Source organism: Brassica oleracea, chromosome C1 (genome assembly GCF_000695525.1).
Source record: "Brassica oleracea var. oleracea cultivar TO1000 chromosome C1, BOL, whole genome shotgun sequence".
NCBI lineage: Eukaryota > Viridiplantae > Streptophyta > Magnoliopsida > Brassicales > Brassicaceae > Brassica > Brassica oleracea.
Window position 1 is genome coordinate 3,169,194 of NC_027748.1, and position 20,489 is coordinate 3,189,682.

General features: G+C 33.7%; 1 protein-coding gene and 2 long non-coding RNA genes across 4 annotated transcripts in view; 2 read left to right on the forward strand and 1 right to left on the reverse strand.

Annotated features, from left to right (window-relative positions):
- The window catches only part of LOC106317640, a 6,247-nt gene extending 4,980 nt beyond the window's left edge, over positions 1-1,267 (forward strand). Inside the window, exons 4-6 of one of the 2 annotated variants that reach the window (XR_001265184.1) lie at positions 82-131; positions 225-325; positions 1,009-1,267. This is a non-coding gene — a long non-coding RNA (uncharacterized LOC106317640). The remainder of the gene's footprint in view (positions 1-81; positions 132-224; positions 326-1,008) is intronic. The other variant, XR_001265191.1, reaches the window with a different exon arrangement.
- A 5,447-nt stretch (positions 1,268-6,714) lies between these two features.
- LOC106342495 lies at positions 6,715-7,661 on the forward strand. The gene is made up of 4 exons (XR_001269841.1): positions 6,715-6,851; positions 6,965-7,097; positions 7,196-7,290; positions 7,363-7,661. It is a non-coding gene; the product is annotated as an uncharacterized LOC106342495 (long non-coding RNA).
- A 1,711-nt stretch (positions 7,662-9,372) lies between these two features.
- LOC106329124 lies at positions 9,373-9,918 on the reverse strand. The gene has a single exon (XM_013767720.1). The coding sequence runs from the start codon at positions 9,916-9,918 to the stop codon at positions 9,373-9,375; it is 546 nt and encodes a 181-aa protein (XP_013623174.1).
- Positions 9,919-20,489: the final 10,571 nt, after the last annotated feature.

Genomic DNA, 20,489 nt, shown 5'->3' on the forward strand with positions numbered 1-20,489 from the left:
GGTGCTGGATTCCTGATCGGTATGTGGTTTGTAAGCTTTTTTATTATTTATTTTTGGGTTCACTAATAACCATCTTTTCAGGTGGTGTGACAACAAGCCCCGTCTCTAAGGGGCTTCGGGAATATGAAGAGGTAAATAACCTCAAGGGATTGGGTTAAAGTCTTTTTTTTCTTTTCTTTTTTTTTGCTTTCCTATATAATTCTTCATTCTCATTTTATTTTCAGCGCTTTGTTAAAGGTCTGCAACGTCTGGAAAAAATCGAGGCCAAGAGGGGCAACTGGACTTCCTCTCTTAAAGAGGAAACGAAAGAGGAAACGAAGTGATGGTAATTGGATGCGTCTTTTGGTTTCTGTTTTTTCTATGTTTGCAGCCGTTGATGAACACATTATTTGCCAATCACTCTAATAACTACATACTTCACGGTTGTGTCTTTAAATTTTATCTGATATCCGGATTTGAACCCAATCCAAAAAACTCGAACCAAATTCCGAGCTGAAGTAGGTTATTTTGTTTCTATGTTTGCATTCATGGATGAACGTACTATCTGCCAATCACTCTAACAACTATTTCATGATTTGTCTTTAAATCTTATTTGATACCCAAACTCGAACCCAACCCGAAAACTTGAACCGAAATCTAAGCTGAAGTACCAAAATATCTGAGCAGGTATTGAGTTAGCAAAGATTGAATACACTGACCTGAATACACTGACCTGAATGTGTAATATCTGAATTCGAATAGATATCCGAAGATAACTGAACTTATGTATTTAACCTTATATTTTTAATTTATCTGTTTCATTTTATTCATAATATTTATGTTGTAAATAACTCAAAATCATATAATATACATATAGTTGCATACAAAGTGTTTTGTTATTCAGTTAAAATACATGTCAACCCTTTAACTTAATGCACTAACAAAAACTATATTCAAATTCACAAACAGCAACTTAATTAGTATTTTTTCATTTTTAAAATTATATAATTTTTCTTCTTTTTTTTTCAGCGCTCCGTTAAAGGTTTCCAACATGTGAAAATGGAGCCCAGGATGGTCAAGTGGACTGTCTCTCTTAAAGAGAAAACAAAGTGATGGTAATTGGTTGCGTCTGTTTGTTTCTGTTTCGTCTTTGTTTGCAGTTGTTGATGAACACATTATGTGCAAATCACTGTAATAACTATTTCATGGTTGTGTCTTTAAATCTTATATGTTTCTGTTGATGAACTGCTTCATGGTTGTGTCTTTTAATTCTTACATGTTTCTGTTATATTTGGGCTTAGATAAACGCACACCATCTTCAAGTAACAAGATGGTCAAGTTTCAATCAGACAAACAATGATTAAAGAAACAAATTTTCGCCACAAGCATAACGTATAGCTTTTTTATCAGTATCAGGCAACTACAGCTTCTGAACTTTTCTTCCTATTCACAGTTTCACACATCAAAATGGTCATAGTATTTCTAATCGCTAATAATATTTTCAAATAATATTGACATTTTCTGAAACACTATATTTGTTAATTGGAAACTATATTATCTAAGTTAATCAAATATGACCTGAACTAAATAAAGCGTCATAATACCGCCCTTAATTATTATTGCAACTCATCAAGTAGAAACTATATCTAATATTTTAGATCTACATATGTTTATTTTAATAAATAAAATATTTTAAAGTTGTATATCTTTATTTCTCTTTTTCTTATATCTAAAAATAAAATTTATTATTATTTTAATTTCATCAAAATATTTATTATGATTAAAACCTAAATCTTAATATAACACTATCAGATATGAAATTAAAAGAATCAAATATGACAATTTCAAATACATATAAGACAAAATAAATATGTAACAATTATACTTTCTTTGTAAAAATTTGGTAAATACAAAGTAAAGCTAAATATTGTGTGTATGCATTAATCTTTTTTTTTTTATAACATCTTATCTTTATTATTATCAAAAGAGGATTAAGAGAGTACATGAATCCAAACATACAACAAATACATTTTTAAGTAAAACATGATAATAGAAAAGTAATAACACGATGCTTCCTAACTCTTGTGCAGGATAGACTGATTCGCTAACTTTATCTATTTTTGTTCTCGGTCTTATATGATCTTGTGTTCGGCTATCATTTATTGTGATCCAACTCCTTTTATCACTTAACAGATCAGTGGGTGCGATCCATCTGTTACATCGCTGCCCATTCCATACACTCCCGCTCCAGGAGATAACATGATTTGTTGTAGTCTCTATCCATATCATAAATAATCTCTCAAACTGACAATGATAAGCACTTAACTCCATCGTCTCCCACTCCATGTCTTCACATAAACATGCCGTATTTCCTCTTGTTGTCAAATAGAGATTAAACACATCTCTCTGAATTAATGGAGTCACCATCGTCCATGTCAGAATGTCAAAATAACATGACGTACACAATCTTCTCCATGGCCATGGTGGTTTAAGATTCCTTTTTTTGTTCCATAGAACTAGTAATCCTTCCAAAGAATTTTCTGGATGGAAAAGACCACCATGTCTAACAAGCCATGGAAATACACGGACAATACAAAACCACCATGGTTTGATTGTTGGGAGATTGCACTCAACAATAATGGAGATAATAGACTCACCTATGAGGGAGAAAAAAGACTCGTCAAAGCTCTGATCCAAACCTCCTAACTGCCCAACGAACCAGTGGAGAAACAGAAAACTGTATGCCCATGACGAAGACATTACGCGACGGCACCAGGAAGAGGAGAGATGGTGTGAATAGATCACGTCGCTTGATTAAACTAAGCAACGACAATGAATTTATTTGAACTAAAAGCTTAAGAAACATATAAACAATAATATAACAAGAGTACGAACCGACGCCGGAGCCGACGCCGGCCGGGGATTGTTGTAGAGAAACTGTTGTTTGTTTTCGCCTTTTGTGTCGCTTGCGAGAGAGAAACGGTTATTTTTTGTTTTATGTCATTCAAATATAAAGATATATAAAAGTTGTAACAAAAATATTATAACAATGTACTAATAGTTAATAATAATATGCATAGAACAATGAATATAATTTTTAAGAAATCAGATTAATAAACAATATAAACATGTTGATGAATACACTTTCACATTTACATACACAAACAAAGGGTATCTCAATGATAGTTATTTAAATGGTATAATTGTATAAAATTTTAAGTAGGAAAAATAATAAAGCATAATTTGAATAAAATTTCATATGAAAATGCATATATACCAATTATACTTTGTTATCATAAAATAAAACTAATTATTACGCTAGTTAAAAATCTAGTACAGTATGAAAATAGAGTTATTTACATTGACCAATAAAATCAGAGTAATAGATTTTTTTTTTTGGTGCAAATGTTAAAAAAAAATGGACCTGTAACAGGAGCTATGCTAATTTTCTCTTTATCGTTCCCGAAGGGACGGCAAATATATTTATTAGTATATGCTATTGCTTACTTATCGAACAATAATCCTGATTATCCGAAGGCTTGAGTAAGCATGGGCGGTTAGCTTTTCCAAGATCGCTATGCCTTTCCCAGCAAGAGAACTAAAGACCACCAAAATCCAAGCCAGCAAGTGATAGTACTTTTTGCAAATTATATTGGTTTCAAAATTTCGAGTAACCTACTGTATATTCCTATCTTTATGATTTGTAGTTATATAATTATGTTACAATATATAGTTCTAAAACAAAGTTGAATGAATTAAACATGATAGTTGTAATCTTTGAATTAGTATAAAAAAAGGAGTGGTTAAAAACAAAAATGAACTTGTGGGTCTCTTATTCAAAAGTATAATCTACTATAAATCGTAATCGTAAGTAAGGTATTCAGAAGAACAACCTTATAGATGAAGTTGGAAAAAATTAATAGACTACCCCCGCTACTCACTTAGAGGCACGTTATGTTTTACGTATACTACTAGTCTCTAATACTTGTATAGATATAGATGCTTAATATATATTTCGATACATGTATACTCGTATATAAACAAACTCCCTTGTACATGATTCATTAATTTATGATATACAATTTAAGTTTTTGCTCCCTTCTCTCGATATCTTGATATGATATCAGAGCATAACCAAGGGCGGAGCTAGAGAAAAAATTTGTGGGAAGGCAAAATTAAATTATGCATAGAACTAAGGATAGGTTTGTTAAAAGATAGGGAGGCAAATTGAAAACTAGTCAATGTTTTACAGCTGTCCCCCCTGTTGTTCAATGTGGCTCTGCCACTGAGCATAACAAACTTTCCACCATTTTTCTTTGTTCTTGAGCTTTGATTCTCATCACGAGTGCTTCAATCCATCATCTTCTAATCTTCTTTGAGCTCCGATTCACATCGCTTTCGTCTCGATTCATCTTGTTCGATTCATCCTGCTGCTGTGAACAACAACAACTATCGTTCAAGACCACCAATTGAGAATGCTGCATATTCTGAACCAGTTAAGAATGCTGCATATGCTGCTGTGAACAACAACAACTAGCTGCTTACAGACTTGAAGATCTCGGTTAACATTACTGCAAAACTCTTCTGTGACGACAAGTCCGCCATACATATTGCTACCAATCCTGTGTTTCACGAACGAGAGATTGATTGTCATACTACACGTGATCAGATCAAGAAGGGATTTATCTGACTCATTCATGTGATCAGTGCTGACAGTCATGCGGATATCTTCAAGCTTCTTCATCCATCACCATTTCATTCCATCCTCTCATCTATGTCAGTTTCAAGCCTCTTCTCTCCATCCTTACCTCCTTACCTTCCACACCTTCCACTTTAGAGGTTTGAGGGGGGCGTATTACGTATACTACCAGTCTCTAATACTTGTATAGATACAGAGGCTTAGTATATACTTCCATACATGTATACTTGTATATAAACACACTCCCTTGTACATGATTGATTAATCTATGATATTCTGTTTAAGTTCTTGCTCTCTTCTCTCAATATCTTGATATTATGTGTCGTCTTGTATCCAATATCTGATTAACTGAATTCTTATTTTATAATTCAGTCGAATGTTATAAATAAAAATAAATTCATTTTCCTCACTATATTAAAAATATACAGAGTCCGTACATAAGAGTTTTTATATAGAGAGGTATCGTGAGAGAACGAAGACTATCGTACATGCTGGCGCTGTCATCCTAAAGTGCCAAATGCATGGAAACATTCTTTTTATTTTCTGTTTTGATAAAAAAATTAGTATCATTACAAAGTTGTGACCTAAGTATTGTTTGAACTATTATTTCCGGACAATACAAGATTACGAACAAGATTGTTGCTCTGGCTATGAGGACTACAGACGTAAGAGGAGGCTGAACTAATCATTTGCTTTATATTCATTGCAATCTTGTTTATCTATGTCACATGGGAAACATAAAAAAATCAGACTGTCCTTCAGTATGAACTTCTATCAGGTAAATAGTAATTATGCTTCACCTAAACATAGAAAATATGAAAGTATATTAGAAGCGCAATTATAGTGTATCAAACCGTAAATTAAATGTTGGTTAAGTTTGGTGTGATACAAAGACTATAAATCAATGGCGCTGACAAGGAGCGCACGGGAAATATGGCATCAACAACCTAAAATTGTGTGATAACCATATGGTTCTCTTTGGTTGTAATTAAGTTTGTAACAATTGATAGATCATGGACTAATACATTTACCACTGTTATTTTCTTATACCAGTTATTAAATATTGTCATCGTAGACGGCAAAATAATTATTGGTTTGTGAAATATATTTGTTTTTTTTTTTTGAATGAATGTGAAATATATTCAATCAAAACATTATTACATCAAGTGCTACTGTTTTCTGCATTTACACAAACGAAAAAATCCTTCTCATATTCTTGTCTCAAACCATTTGCAAAGCCTTTCCTCAGGATCTTTCTTACTATGGCCTTTTACAAGTATCAGCTTCAAGCGAATCATCTTATCAACAAGTTTTGTAACTGTTCTCCCATCTTTTTGGTTGCTCTCCATGCCGCCTGTCATTCTGCTCTTTTCATATACTATGCGCCAGGGTTTGGAAAGTGTAGCGAATGAGGAAAGTTTTTGTAGAGCTTCGTCGAGGATTAAGATATAATGCCAAGAATTTCATTCCAGTCTGCAATATAATCTTCTATGAGGGTTCCACAACATATATTTGTTTTCAAACAACAAGACATAGAAATCATTTAAACATTAAGTAATGAGTTCATAACGATAAAAAATTGAATGGCACATTTAAAAAAAGAAGAAGTAATTAATGTTAAAATTAAAATTAAAAAGCTGTTAAGAACAAGGTAGTATGTATGAATTGAATGGTTTAAATAAATATTCATTAACTTCTGGAGAAAAAGTTGCTATGTAAATTCATTTTGTTAAAAGAAATAAATAAGTGAACAAAACAACGTTTTTTTCTTGACTAAGAAATTATAAAAATGTAAAAGGAAAAATTAACATGATCACTTTGTGGATGAAAATGGTCATTTAATTCCCCAAGTATTTGAAATTAACAGATAAATTCTCCAACTATCACATATGCAAAATAATTCCCCAAATCTGCATTAACCTTGCAAAATTGAGCTCTTGAAAAGTCCACGTTAAGCAGTTAACGGAAAACGTTTTGTGGGAGGGTTTTAAAAAAATAGGTGACATGTATCAAATGGGCCGTAGTTGGACTGAGAATACGGCCCAGGGTAAAAATAAATAAATAGATCTAAGCAGAAACCCTAATCTTACGACACCCCCAGAAGGATTCAGCGGAACAAAAGAAGATGAAGATGCCTATGATGATGAAGCAGGCGCAGACGATTTTGACCAAGGTAAGCTAAGAATATTATTTTGATTCCGGATCCTCAGTCTCGATTTCTCTATTTTATCCCGGATCCTCCCTCTCGATTCCTTATTTTATTGTCTGTGTGGTCGAGATCTGCAGTATGGTCGGAGGGGGATTTCATCCATCGCCGAATCCCCAATGCCCGCGAGGGTCAAGCATGTCTGGGAGACGCAGGACAAACTAGTTCTGGGTTTAGCGTTTGTGGGTGGATGGTTCGCGAAAGCTTCCTTAAGTATGTTTCTTTGAATACATGTTAATAGATGTTTCCAACACTAATTATCTAGAGGGTAACTATTTTTGTTTCCTATTTCCGATGAATGGCTGTTTCAGATGTTTTGAAGAGAAGAGAGGATTGGTACAGAGTTCACAAATTTGTTGATGATGAGAAGAAGCGTCTTGAAGAGAAGCGTGCCCGTAATGAAAAGGTAATTCAAGTTTGATACATTTAATTTATTATTTGGTAAATCGCATGTTCAACCCATTTGTTGGAATGGCAGGAAATGGGTATTGATATCTAGGATGGTCAAGTGTGGACGTCCTTCTCTTGAAGATGAAACCAAGTGATTGCGTCTCTTTGTTTCTCTTTCGGTTTTTGTTTGCCAGTCATTGTGTCTTTTAAATCTTTTATGTTTATGTTGATGAACACATTATCTGTAAGAACTACTACTTTATGTTTGTGTCATGTTTTATCTGGGGCTTAGATTGTGGCTAGAGAACTGTTATGTAGAAAATGAACTTTCCACCCTTAGGATTTGGTTTTGTGCTCTGGAATGTTTAGCTACGAGTCTGATCTGAACAATATGTTTGTTTCTCACACGTCCAATCCACCAAGATGGAAACGACATTCAGGGTTCGATTTAGAGCTTATGTTATGCAGATTCTATAAACAAACAATACAAAAACATCTTCATCAAGTAACAACAATGCCAAGTTTCAATGATTTAAAGAAACGGATCAGAGATCTCCAAGGAACATTACTAAATTAGCTTTATCAGTATCACACAAGACATGACATCAAGATGGTCATAAAGCCATAAAGACAATTACTTGTCCATCTAAAAATTGCAACTTTGTAATATAAAAAAACCAAACTTTGAGGAGATGAGAACATCTTGCAACTTTGTAATATAAAAAAAAACAAACTTTGAGGAGATGAGAACATCCTCTCTGTTTATCCCGCGTACCGAGACGCTCCACCCACGATCATCCCCGCTCCTTCTTCCCTGGATCAAAGATAAATCTCCCCGCTGCGTTTAAGTAGGTTGACCGAAGGCTTTCTTCCTCATTCTCTCTCTCAGGTTCTTGTATAAGTAGGAGACTGTCTGTAGTGCAAACCGGGTGTGTAGCTGAGGATCTAACTCGGTTGCTGCATGGAACGCTGATACAACCGTATGAATCTCGTCAACGGAATGACTATATCGACCATCCACCTGAGACATATATATCAACCCAAAAAACCTTCAGTAATAATTTCTTAGCTTATGTAACAACTTGTGTATATTATTTATTCTACACATGGATATGCATGAAATTAACTATTTTCTCCAAGACTCCAAAATGTTGTTTGATGAATCATCAAATGGTCTTAAATGATCCAAATGATGAAAAGATGGAGGAGGTGGAGCCATGACCTCAAAGCTTTTGAAGTAGATTGAGATTTTTGGTTCGTGTTTTGAATAATAGTAACCAATTTTTTTTTTTTTTTTGTCGTTTTCCCATCTAGGCTAGATCAAGTGGAGAACAAACGAGCCGATTCTCCGAAGAGCATCTCCATCTGTCCGGATCTGATCTATATGGGAGAAAATATAGTCTCTGATCCTTGCTTCTTTCGCTAACGCGTTTCCCCTACTATTCCGACTCCAAAGAATATGAGATAGTCTCACATCCTCGAAGTCATCCTGTAACCTCTGGAACTCTTCGATCCCCGCCGCGAATGCTGGCCAGTCCATCGGGTTTGTAGTCATGTCCACTAAGTCCGAGCAGTCCGTCTCGAACCGTATTGAAGTGATCCTTTTGTCTCTCATACATGCGGCTGCCCAAAGTAATCCTTCCATCTCAGCATGCAAAGCTGAGAGGCTCCTGTTACACGCCCGTAATCCAAAGTATTCTACGCCCATTTGATCCTTAAGACTCCACCCTAAGCCACTGACACTGCCATTATTGATCCATGATGCATCAATTTGACATGTAGGGATTTGGGGTATCCAAGGGGGTACTGTCTCAACCTCTGTAGTAGAGAGATCTTCATGATCTTCATTTGCTTCTTCCTTTTCGTTAGCCTTCCTCCAACATTTTGCCTCAAGAGACGCATGTTGGAGGATGGCAAAACGGGATACGTCTTTTCCATTGAAAAATTTGTCGTTCCTCGCCTTCCAAATGTACCAAAAGTTCATGTTTTATTATATAGATGTACTCGGGAAGTAATCCGGAAGGGACAAATAATCCGATAAAGCCCAAACCTGAAGCCAAGAGCTGGCGGGCATTCAAAAAAGGATGATTAATCGACCTCACTGGATCAGCACATCTAGGACAACTCCTATCGGTGCCCATGTGTCTATACATGAGCCTCTCTGCCGTCGCCACACAGCCTGAGATAGCCTGCCACAAAAATGCTTCATCTTACTCGGGACCTTGATCTTCCACACATGGCTTTGTAGGCCCGTGATACTTGGTTCAAAAGCCTCTTTCGGTGAAAGACTCAACTTGATCAATCGAAGTAGGTCATAGCCGGTTTTAACTGAATAAACTCCTGATTTTGTGTGGTTCCAAACATATCCATCCATAGCACGAGAGCGAGATGGCTTCAGCCCAAGTATCAAGGGTATATCATTTGAGTGGAAAAAATCTCGTAGAAGTTGTATATCCCACTCCTTGGTATCATTCCTAATAAAGGACTGAACAAGGAGTTGGGGTAATCTGTATACAATGTGGTCGGCAGACTTAGGCGGTCGAGCCACTACATCTGGGATCCAAGACTCACTCCAAACCTTTGTATCTTGACCCATACCAATTGTTTTCCATAACCCCGAGATGAGTAGAGGTTTTGCTGCCATGATACTACGCCATCAATATGATGGTGAGTATGTACGCTGATCTTCCAAAGGAGAAGTGTGATTATAGTACATTCCTTTTAAAACACGTGTTAATAAGGAGTTCAGGTAATGAATTAGTCTCCACAATTGTTTTGCAAGAAACGTGATATTGAAGTCATGGAGATCTCGAAAACCTAGTCCTTCCGAATCTTTAGGAGTACAGATTCCGTTCCATGCTATCCAATGTAAACTTCTGTCGTTTTGGTTTGAGCTCCACCAAAAAAACAGACGTTGTGCTCCTTAGTTTATCGGTAATGCCTTGTGGAAGCAAGTAATGTGACATAAGTTTGTACGGTTTTAATTACGGTTCAGATTTTTTTTTATTTTGTTATCCTCTTCGACCGGTTTATCCGTAGTATGTAAATTAATATACGTACCTTACTTTAATACATTTTCATGAAGAAGCTCATCATCTAAAGGTTTATCCGTAGAATCCCGAGAATTGATGAGAAGATGTCTGATCCATTTTGGTTATTGCGTTTTGGTTATTGCGTTTTCTTCTTTCTTTTCTCACCTTGTCTTGTGCCATCAAATCTCATTTTACGTATATTTATTTTATTTTGTTGAAGTTTTTACGTGATCTTTTTAAAAAATATCAATCAAGTTTGGCCTTTTCTTTGATTGTTCCTCTATCATCAAATCTGCTTTTCTTTTGGTTCAATGTGATGTTATATGAGCCTTTAGTCAAAAAAAAATGTGTCGTTATATGCAACGTTTTATTCTACCGGTTGATAATGGATTAATGGTTAGCTCCAGCAGATATAATAGACTAAATTTTGATCCGCGTTTTACAAGCGCATTTCCAAATTTCATATAAATTTATTTATTTAATAGTCAAATTATGTTTATATATATTTGTCAACTTTTATTACAGTTTTGGAGTGCATTTGGAGTTTTATTTCTTAATTGATTTTCATGTATTTTACATTGCGTTGTCATAGCATAGTGGTAAAGTGGGACTGTATTGTGTCTACGAGACCACGGTTCAATCCCAACAAACATAATTTTTATGACAAAAAAATGATCAATTTAATGAAGCCAATTCTCTATAGAAACGGCAAAATAAGAACGTTTCAGTAAGAACGTTTTTTTCTAAAATAAAATACCACAATTATTCCAATGTTTTATGACATTACAACACTTGTCATCGATTTTATAAATTATGGGCTTTGTAGGACATATATTGGGAAGATTAGTATTGTATTATATAACATAATATAAAATGGACCAAATGATGATTAAGAGAATTTTCATTCCTAAATGGGATCTTTTTCAATGTCAGAAATGTTGATTTTTAGTTATGTAAAATAACTTATGGTGACAATTTTTTACATGAACACCAATATAATTAATTTTCTCAATCTTATTTATTCAAAAAGATTAAATACATGTTTGAGCTGATAAAAAAAGATTCAATTTACAGAATTTCGTAATGGACATGCGTAGTCGGCTAAAACAATTTAACAAATTAGAAATAATAAAAAAAAATCCAAAATAGTTGAAAACAGAAGCTGAAATTAGTAAAATCAGAACAAAGCAAAGTGAAAGTGAATCCTCTAAAAAGACTTCTATTCAGAACTTCCAAGCCATTTTTTGTCAAACTCTTTCTTTTTGATTCGAGTAGAAATGCCTGTTTTCATAACCGAGTTATGATCAAACTCTTCCTCCAAATTCACAACGGGTCCTCCTCTACATTTAGCTGGGGTTAGATCACTTGGATCAACTTCCTACGACGCCCTCCTACAACATTTGGGATCCCTGTGTAACAGAGACATATAAAACAACATTCATCCAGTATAATACCATTTATGAGCAAAGGTCTCTCAAAAACGCAAAACAGAACACCATTATACTAACCTCTGGTGCGTCTGAGATGATAGAGTTTTCAAGCTTAAAATTATGAATGCTTGAGTCCTGAAACTACATACATAAAGGTAGAACTATATTATTATTCTAAGCACATAAATTATAAACATGTACTAAACCATGCCTTAGACTAATACTTTTTGGGATTTTGGTGTGTGAAACTTAAGGTTAGTGTTTATCTTTATCACTTTGTACGTGATAATACAGTAAAAATGATCGAACTTACGTTAGTATAATGATTGTTTAGGAAGAATCTATATTATAACGACAGAGTTTTTTCTCTCTCTCCTAAGCATGTCCACGGGTACAAATTGTAGGTCCCACATTTAATACTATAATATCTTTCTTCCGTCTCTTTCCTCTAACCTTTCGACATCCCCTATGTCTTCATCTCTGTCGCTTCCTTACCTCAGATACTATAAATTAGAGAGGGTTGAGAATGGAATCAAGCATCACCAACACGCTCTCTCAATTTATTTTCTCTCAAAAACCTAAAATCCTCTTTCGAAATATTTTTGTCTGATGCTATCGTTGGTTGCCTCCTCTTCCTTTTCTTGGACAGTTGGACTGACGAAACATCAAGCAAAATGAGAATTTATGGAATCAGTCTCCGTATCCTTGCTGAAAAGGTATTGTCGTCTTATACTATCAAGCATCATATTTTTTTATCTCTGTTTTTTTTTTTTTGAAATACATGATTTTACTCCGGTGATCCACAGATCCATTCCTGCTATTGATGAAATTTTGAACAATGATTAGGAAGTTTGACATCTTCAAGCTCTAGCAAACACGAACTCAAAACTGCCGGTTTTTTTTCATTTACGTTTGCTCATTTATATTTTAGTAATTTATATATGATTTCGTTATTAATTGTGAAGCTCTTTACCAAATGGCAGATCTTGGCAAAATTCGTCATGTGCAAGGTTCTGACCTTATGAACGTGGAAGAGAGTCAGAGTGAAAGAGAGAAAATTGTTTCCAAATTTGAGGAAATTCTAAGCTGCAATCAGAGGAAAATATTAAGAGTTTATAAAGCTTGGTCTGGAATTGAGGAAAGATATGGCGGGTACAAATTTTTGATCAAGGCCTTGTTCGTTTGCTCACCCAGGTGATCTATCTGGGTGAAGAGGCAAATTGATTTTTGTTTTGTGCATTACAATGCTACATCTAGATGAATCACCCAACTGAATTTTAAAAAACTCATCTTAAATTCTCACCCAAATGAAGGTGAGTCTTGATGGTGCATCTGGATGCAGATGCATTTAGTTCAATCCAAAATGATAAATGACAAAAATGACCTTTTAAAATTAAAAAAATGACATTTTTCCGCTATAACCAAAAAATGTATTTTCTCGCAAAAACTAAAAAACCACAATTTTCCGCCAAAACCGCAAGATGCATTTTCCACACAAAAAAACACATTTTCATAAAAACACATTTTTCGGCTAAACCAGTAAAACCACACTTTTCGACCAAAACCGAAAAACACATTTTCCAGTCAAAACAAAAAAAAAACGTATTTTCCCGCCAAAACCCAAAAACACATATTCCCGCCAAAACTCCAAAAAGCATTTTCCGGCCAAAACCGCAAAAAATATTTTATCGCCAAAACCGGAAAAAACACAATTTTCCCACCAAAACTCGAAAAACGCATTTTCTCTCAAAATCAGAAAAAAAAAATTTCTGCCAAAACCGGAAAATAGAATTTCCCGCCAAAACCAGAAAAAAACACATTTCCCCGCCAAAGCTGAAAAACACAATTTTACCGCCAAAACCGGAAAATGAAATTTTACCGCCAAAACCGGAAAACGCATTTTCCTGCTAAAACCGGAAAAATGCATTTTCCTGCTAAAACCGGAAACACACATTTTCCCGCCAAAACCGGAAAAACACATTTTCCCGCCAAAACCGAAAAACGCATTTTTCCGCCAAAACCTAAAAACGCATTTTCCCGCCAAAACCGGAAAACCGTATTTTCCGGCCAAAACCGCAAAAATGCTTTTTCCGCCAAATTCGCGAAAAAAACTTTTCTCGCCAAAATCATGAAAAAAAACTTGTCCCGCCAAAACTTCAAAACACACTTTTTCCGCCAAACCCATAAAACGTATTTTCCGCCAAAACCATAAAATGTTCTTTTTCGCGAAAAACACATATTTCCTCAAAAACCGCAAAAATATTTTCGGCCAAAACCGTAAAAATGCTATATTTCTGCCGAAACGTAAAAAATTATACTTTAGTCATTTTATTAACAAGTCCACCTGGATGCAGATGAAAATTAAAAAATGAAAAGCAAACGAACATAATTGCATTCAGATGATGCATGGACGAAATGAAGAAACGAACAACACCCAGATGGAGCATTTGGATAAGACATCTAGATGGATCATCTGGATGCATCTTCCAGATGTACAAACGAACAGGGCCCAACTTATAAAGCATTAGATATGTATTAGAAAACAAAACCAAACAGAGATGATGCAAAGAGGATCTGAATCAGCGATGAAGATTCATTTCTCAGAATCAAAATGCCTCTACAGTTTCTTTTTTAATTTGTGAACTTCCACAATATAATTATGCGACTGATTTATTTGTGTTGTTTCTTTCAAGCTGAATAGAAGAAAAAAAAAAGACGAGAGAGGATTCAGTACAACAAATGATTGCAACTTCTGCCACATGATCAGGGAAACATCATGACATTTTTCATGTATGGTAACTCAATTCTTTATAATTTGTGGTTGTCTCTAAATTTGAATTATAGTGTGTTTCTGGTGATAAGGAAGCACACCACATATCTGAATTTATTTCTATGGTAGCTTCAAAGAAAAAAGCAGTACTTGGGAGTCACTCACCAGTAGTGTAATCAAGCAACAAATTTTGAAACTCTGACGTTAGGCAACCCATATGGCTTCGGTTTTGTTTTTGTCTTATAGTCTGGTCTTCTCTTCAGCTCTGCTCGAATCAGCTCTGTCACAAACTAAAGTGTTCAATCAAGACAGGTCAGTCCCTAATTTAAACATCTTCTGATGTTTTTGGTATTTCTTACTGGAGAAAAATATGTTTGAGCACTTTCTCTTCCAAAAAGGTTGGATGAGTTTTTGATTTCAGTTGTGCCGTGAGATTTCAGTTTTGGCGTTTCTAAACTTGGTTGGATCTCCTAAGAAGAATCTCTTTAGAATTGATTACGAGATATAAACCCTGCAAACAAGAAAGAGTGAAGACAATGGGCAGAAGAAGAAGAACAAAGATACGAAGAAGAGAATCAAAGTCTTTAAGTGAAAGAGAAAGAAGAAGAAAAAGTTAACTTCTCAAAGAAGGAGCTAGGCAACCTTGCATTACATCTCTAAAGAGTCGTTAGTCATCTTAAGAGGTTAGTTAATAATTAAACTGAGTAAGTCAAACTAGGAGATGATCAGAGAGTGGTCTGAGAAGAGTTGTTAGAACAGTCTTTTAATTGCTTGCAAGATTTGTCTAAAGGCTAGAAGTATGGATTAGGAGTAAGTAAGCATGATTAAAGTCAGTTAGTTAATCTGCTATGAAGAGCAAGTATGATCTATTATAAGAATGTATGCAAGTCTGCATCTTTTTTTCGTTGTTGTTGTTGTAGAATGTGAGACAAGCAAGTGGATAATTGCAGCAAGGGAAAAGCATGATTGTGGTGGGTTTTGCTGTGCCGAAGAAGGATCATGGTTATGAACTGATTGAAAAATTGGAAGCTGGTGTGCAAGATATGCTACAGATTTTCGAAGATCGGAAGAGAGATGTGGTTGCTCCTAAACAGAAATAGATTCTCCAATATGTTGGTGGGTGAGTTTACAAAAAGGTGTAATGCATGAGAGATAAAAAAAGTGAGTGAGCTGACGCCAAGCAATTCCAAAATCTTGGACGGTCGTTACGCTATCTTCCATCTTCGGCTATGTTACTCAAAATGAAGATTTTATGGCTGATGTTAAAGTTGGTGATGTCATTAAGTCCATTCAAGTTGTCTCCGGTTGAGAAGAACATATTCTTGCACAAGAGAACTGAAAACATAGTATACGAATAAGAAGAAGGAGACAAATCTGAATCGTTTAACAAAAGCTATCCCACTGACGACAACAAGACAAGTTTTGTTTTGCTCTTTGGAGTTTAAGAGTTTTAATCAGCCAAAAGATAAAAAAACATGTTATTTGCATTTGTGTTAGCACTGACAGGAAATATGTTACAAAGCAACATGTTACTACTTTATTTGTATTAGATATATATTTCAGTGTTTAATTACTTTCAACACCAGACAATGAAAAGACAAATATGAAAACCCACAACTCCATTAAAATCCAGATTTTATTTGATCATTATATTGGGTCATAAACTATATCAAATTCTATTTATTGGTCAATTTATTCCAGATTTTTTATCCACAACATTTCTAACAAAGTCCACCAAAACCCACTATTCTTTTTTTAATTTTGTAACTATATAAGTTTATAAATTTCTAGAGTTCTTAACTTTTTAAAAACAAGTTTATTAGAATTCTATATTTTAAAATTAATTTGGGGTAAAATAATAAATTTATTTATGTTCGTATAATTTACTAATTTTTTTAAACCAAATTTTATATCTTTTACCTTACACTATTTTGAATGATATACTAGCCACTATCTAAGTACACATTAATCAATCCAAGGAACTTTGGCATTTGAATATGGAAGCGATAAAAATACTGATGGTCGATCAAATCATTACCAAGATAAGATATGAAAATATTAACAAATAAGAAACATTGTTTATTCTAATATCAACCTAATCAAGTTGTGTGTCTTCTACTATTCCATTCATCATCATTATAGACAAAAAAAAACAAAAGTTCAAAAAAAAAACGACCAAATTCCTTATACAAAACTACAAAATGCATCAACGTAACCGGCCTACAAAACTACAAAACGCATCAACGTATCCGGCTCCGCGCTTGCGCGGAGGCTATACCTCTAGTGATTGGAATGAGTAGATGTGTTCAAAAACATTTTATTTAATTATATACTGAGTAATTAGAGTATATGATGAAATTTTGAAATCATATTGAATCTCATTTATTATTTTCCCGTATTGAAATCCTACTAATGCGTGAAATATTCACAAATCAGTATCCTAAAATTTGCGCTAAATATTACATAAATATTTTCCATTACACACAATATAACCAATACGCGGGACACAAATTATGAAAATATTTTCCTTAACATACAAATAATCAATACACTTGCCAAAAAATGTATATATAATAATATCACTGTAATAAGTACATGGCTGTAATCAACAACATTGCATATATACTTACCTTTTATTCACCCACTGATGCAGCAAAAGTTTAGATGGAAATCAAAATTAATTTAATCTCCTATATATTATTTGAGAAGCATTACAACATTTTTTGTAGCCACGTGTCATCACTAGAATGATTCTTAGAATCCTTAGAGAAATAGGTTGGTCCATCTAAGTATATAATAAGTTTTTTATTAAACTAACCATAAATACACTATTAATGTGCTTCATTATTTCTTTAAATAAAATCACAGAATTTTCTAATATGGCTAAAATATATATGATAATTAATGATTTTGAATAATAAATATTTGATAAAAATAAGTGTATCTTATATTAAATTTGTTTAATTTTAAATGGATTGCCATTTTCATGTGTATTTGTGGAAGTAACCTTGTCGTAAATGATATTGGAGATATGTAACCTATCATGTGTACCGATTACGGTTTTATAATGCATGCATGGTTTATATCTCTGTATGTAATCTAGCAGAACCACCAAAAAGTCATTACCAATGTATTAATAAGAAAGAAGAGAACCGGGTTTGATATCGCATTTAAATATGGTCAATCATTTGCAGTGGAAGAGTGAACCGGTTTGGTTAAGAATGGTTGACTAATTTAATTATACTCTCGTGGTTTAAGAGTAGTCAACAATATGATTTAATTTAATGACTTGCTGTACTGTAGAAAAAATAATTAATATGATTTAAATTAATGACTTTCTAGAGAAGGTCCAATTTTTAAAAAATCACACATGAAAAAAAGTTGTGACTTCTATATTAATAGAGTAGATATTTATCGGAGAACAAACACGTCTTTGATTATATTATAAGCACGCAAACGAAAAATTATGTATTTAGTTTCTACAATATATAGATTTTGCATCTTTAGAAACATTTTGAAAATTCTTCGCAAGATGACATTTTTAACTTTAATAATCGATTTTGCAAAATGATCTATTTATGCTACAACTTATCATGATCAGCCCGTTTTCAAATTTTATATTTTGTTCTATTCAAACTGTTGGGGTTTGCTTTCTTTAGCCTTTGGTTAACAACGATGATTTCGTCTCAAAGAAGAAAATAGCAATTGCTGGTCTAGATAGGAAGGCTTCTTCCTCAGCTTCAGTCAACCAGACCTACCTTAGCATTGGTTTGATCTCTTTGATCAGTGAAGGATAGCTCACCGCTTTTCCATTCCGTTCCATTTCGTTGTGGCTCACCTTGGGTCTCAGCCATTGTCTTCTTTCATCTCTAGCCATTCGAACTTTATTTGCTCTATTATTGTAAAGCTTCAGAAACAGTATCCCTTTTGGGAAAGAAGTAATGCAAGTATTTTCTTTTAAATAGGCAATAAAAAAAAAGACGTTGATACATGTTTTTCTTGGTCAGTCTTTTGAAACTAATTTTTATTTTACCTTCTTTATAATCTGAGGGTTTTATTAACTTTTCTTAGATTTTAACTAAGAAAAGAAAAATTAAAAACCGTCTCTTAAATATGAGATATAAAAGCAGTCTCTTATTTAAAAAGTGTATAAAAATGTCAAATCATAAGTTAAGAACTCCGACTAAAAGATTGGAGTTAATCGTTCTCTTAGGTATCCACGATTAAATGTGTTGTGCTCTTTTTAGAAAGATTATATATATTTTATTTTCTATCAACGAAATGGAAGGTTTTTAAAATTATTTGTTACTTCCTCCGTTTCATACTAAGTGTCGTTGTAGATAATTTTTCGTTACAAAATAAGTATTGTTTTCGATTTTTAATACAAAATTTATTAATTTTATTCAACAATTTATTTTTCTATTGGTTGAAATATAGTTAGGTATATTGGTAATTGTGTTTTTATATAGGAAATATATAAAATTATTTTTTTTAATCTGCATGCACAAACCTAAAATAACACTTAATATGAAAGTATGTATTATCCGTGTTATCGGTACGTTTATTCTGTAAAAAACTTTTACAAACAAGCAAGGGTTAACGTGCTATTTCTCCACGAGAACTATCGTATAGCATCAGATGTCCACGGAACTATGACCTCGTGCTATATATACATGAACTGAATATTACAAATGTATTTCTCTACGAATTAAAAGTTACAGTCTTATTTCTCCCCGAACTATTGATTTTGACCTTAATTATACATGAAACATGATTTTGATTGGTTTATTATTTATCAAACCATATAAACTAACTAAACCAAACAAAAAAACCCAATTTTAATTAAACCAGAACTTTTGACTCAAAAAAAAAAATTAAACCAGACCCCACCCGACCCAATCAACAGATAGCACAGAAGAAGTCAGAGGAAATTAAGGCGAAGATATGTCGGAAAATGAGAGAGGTGAAGACTTTGTCGTCGGCAAATCCAATCTCCTCACCCGCTACGCTCGCAACAAGTTCAGCACGAACTCAAAAGCCATCATTGGCGTCGAGTTTTAGACTCAGACCATGCTCATCTCTGGTAAAAAGGTCAAAACTCAGATTTGGGAGACCGTTGGTCAAGAACGCTTCCGCGCTGTCACTCCCGCCTATTACCGTAGAGCCATCGGAGCACTCATCGTCTATGACATTACTCGCATCTCAACCTTCGAGAACGTTGGTGGCTCGATGAGCTCAATTGAATCTTCGGGTGAAGAAGAAGAGAACAATGGATCGGATGGGGTCTGGTTTATTTTTCTTTTTGAGTCAAATGGTTTGGTTTAACTAACATTGGGGTTTTGTTAGGTTTAACCAATCAAAATCATGGTTTATGTATAATTAAGTTCAAAATTAGTGGTTCGGGGAGAAATAAGACTGTAACTTTTAATTTAGGGAAAAATACATTTGTAATATTCAGTTTATGTACACTAGGTGACCGGTCCGCACCCTGTGTTCTTTCTCGGTCCGTACTTCACGAGAGGGAACACAGTAACGACAGTATGAAAAGACATATATTGTGTGTATGTATAATTGCAACGTCACAAAATATTTTGTGTGTTTACGAAGATACTTTCATTCAAAAAATAGAATAAATAGTGTATAGTTTTAGAAGTAAAAGATTTTATAGTATCATTAATTAGAATTGTATTGTATATGTTTCGTAATTCTTTATTTTAGGTGAATAATATTATTTTTCCATAAATAATAAACAAACATTTATGTAGACATATTAAAAAAAAATATAATAAAAATCAAAATATTATCCATAAATAATATAAATTATGAAGTATATTTCTCGATAAAGAAAGTAAATTCAATTAAAAACTTGCAAAAAATTAAATAAATTTTGTAAGCAATTTGACGGGTTAACATTATTTGATAGATTTATAAATTTCTAAATTTTATTGAACATGAAATAATATTAAATTGACATACCGTCATC

Bases quoted from the DNA above. Each gene is read 5' to 3' on its own strand.
- LOC106329124 (XM_013767720.1), bottom strand. From the start codon at position 9,918: ATGGCAGCAAAACCTCTACTCATCTCGGGGTTATGGAAAACAATTGGT.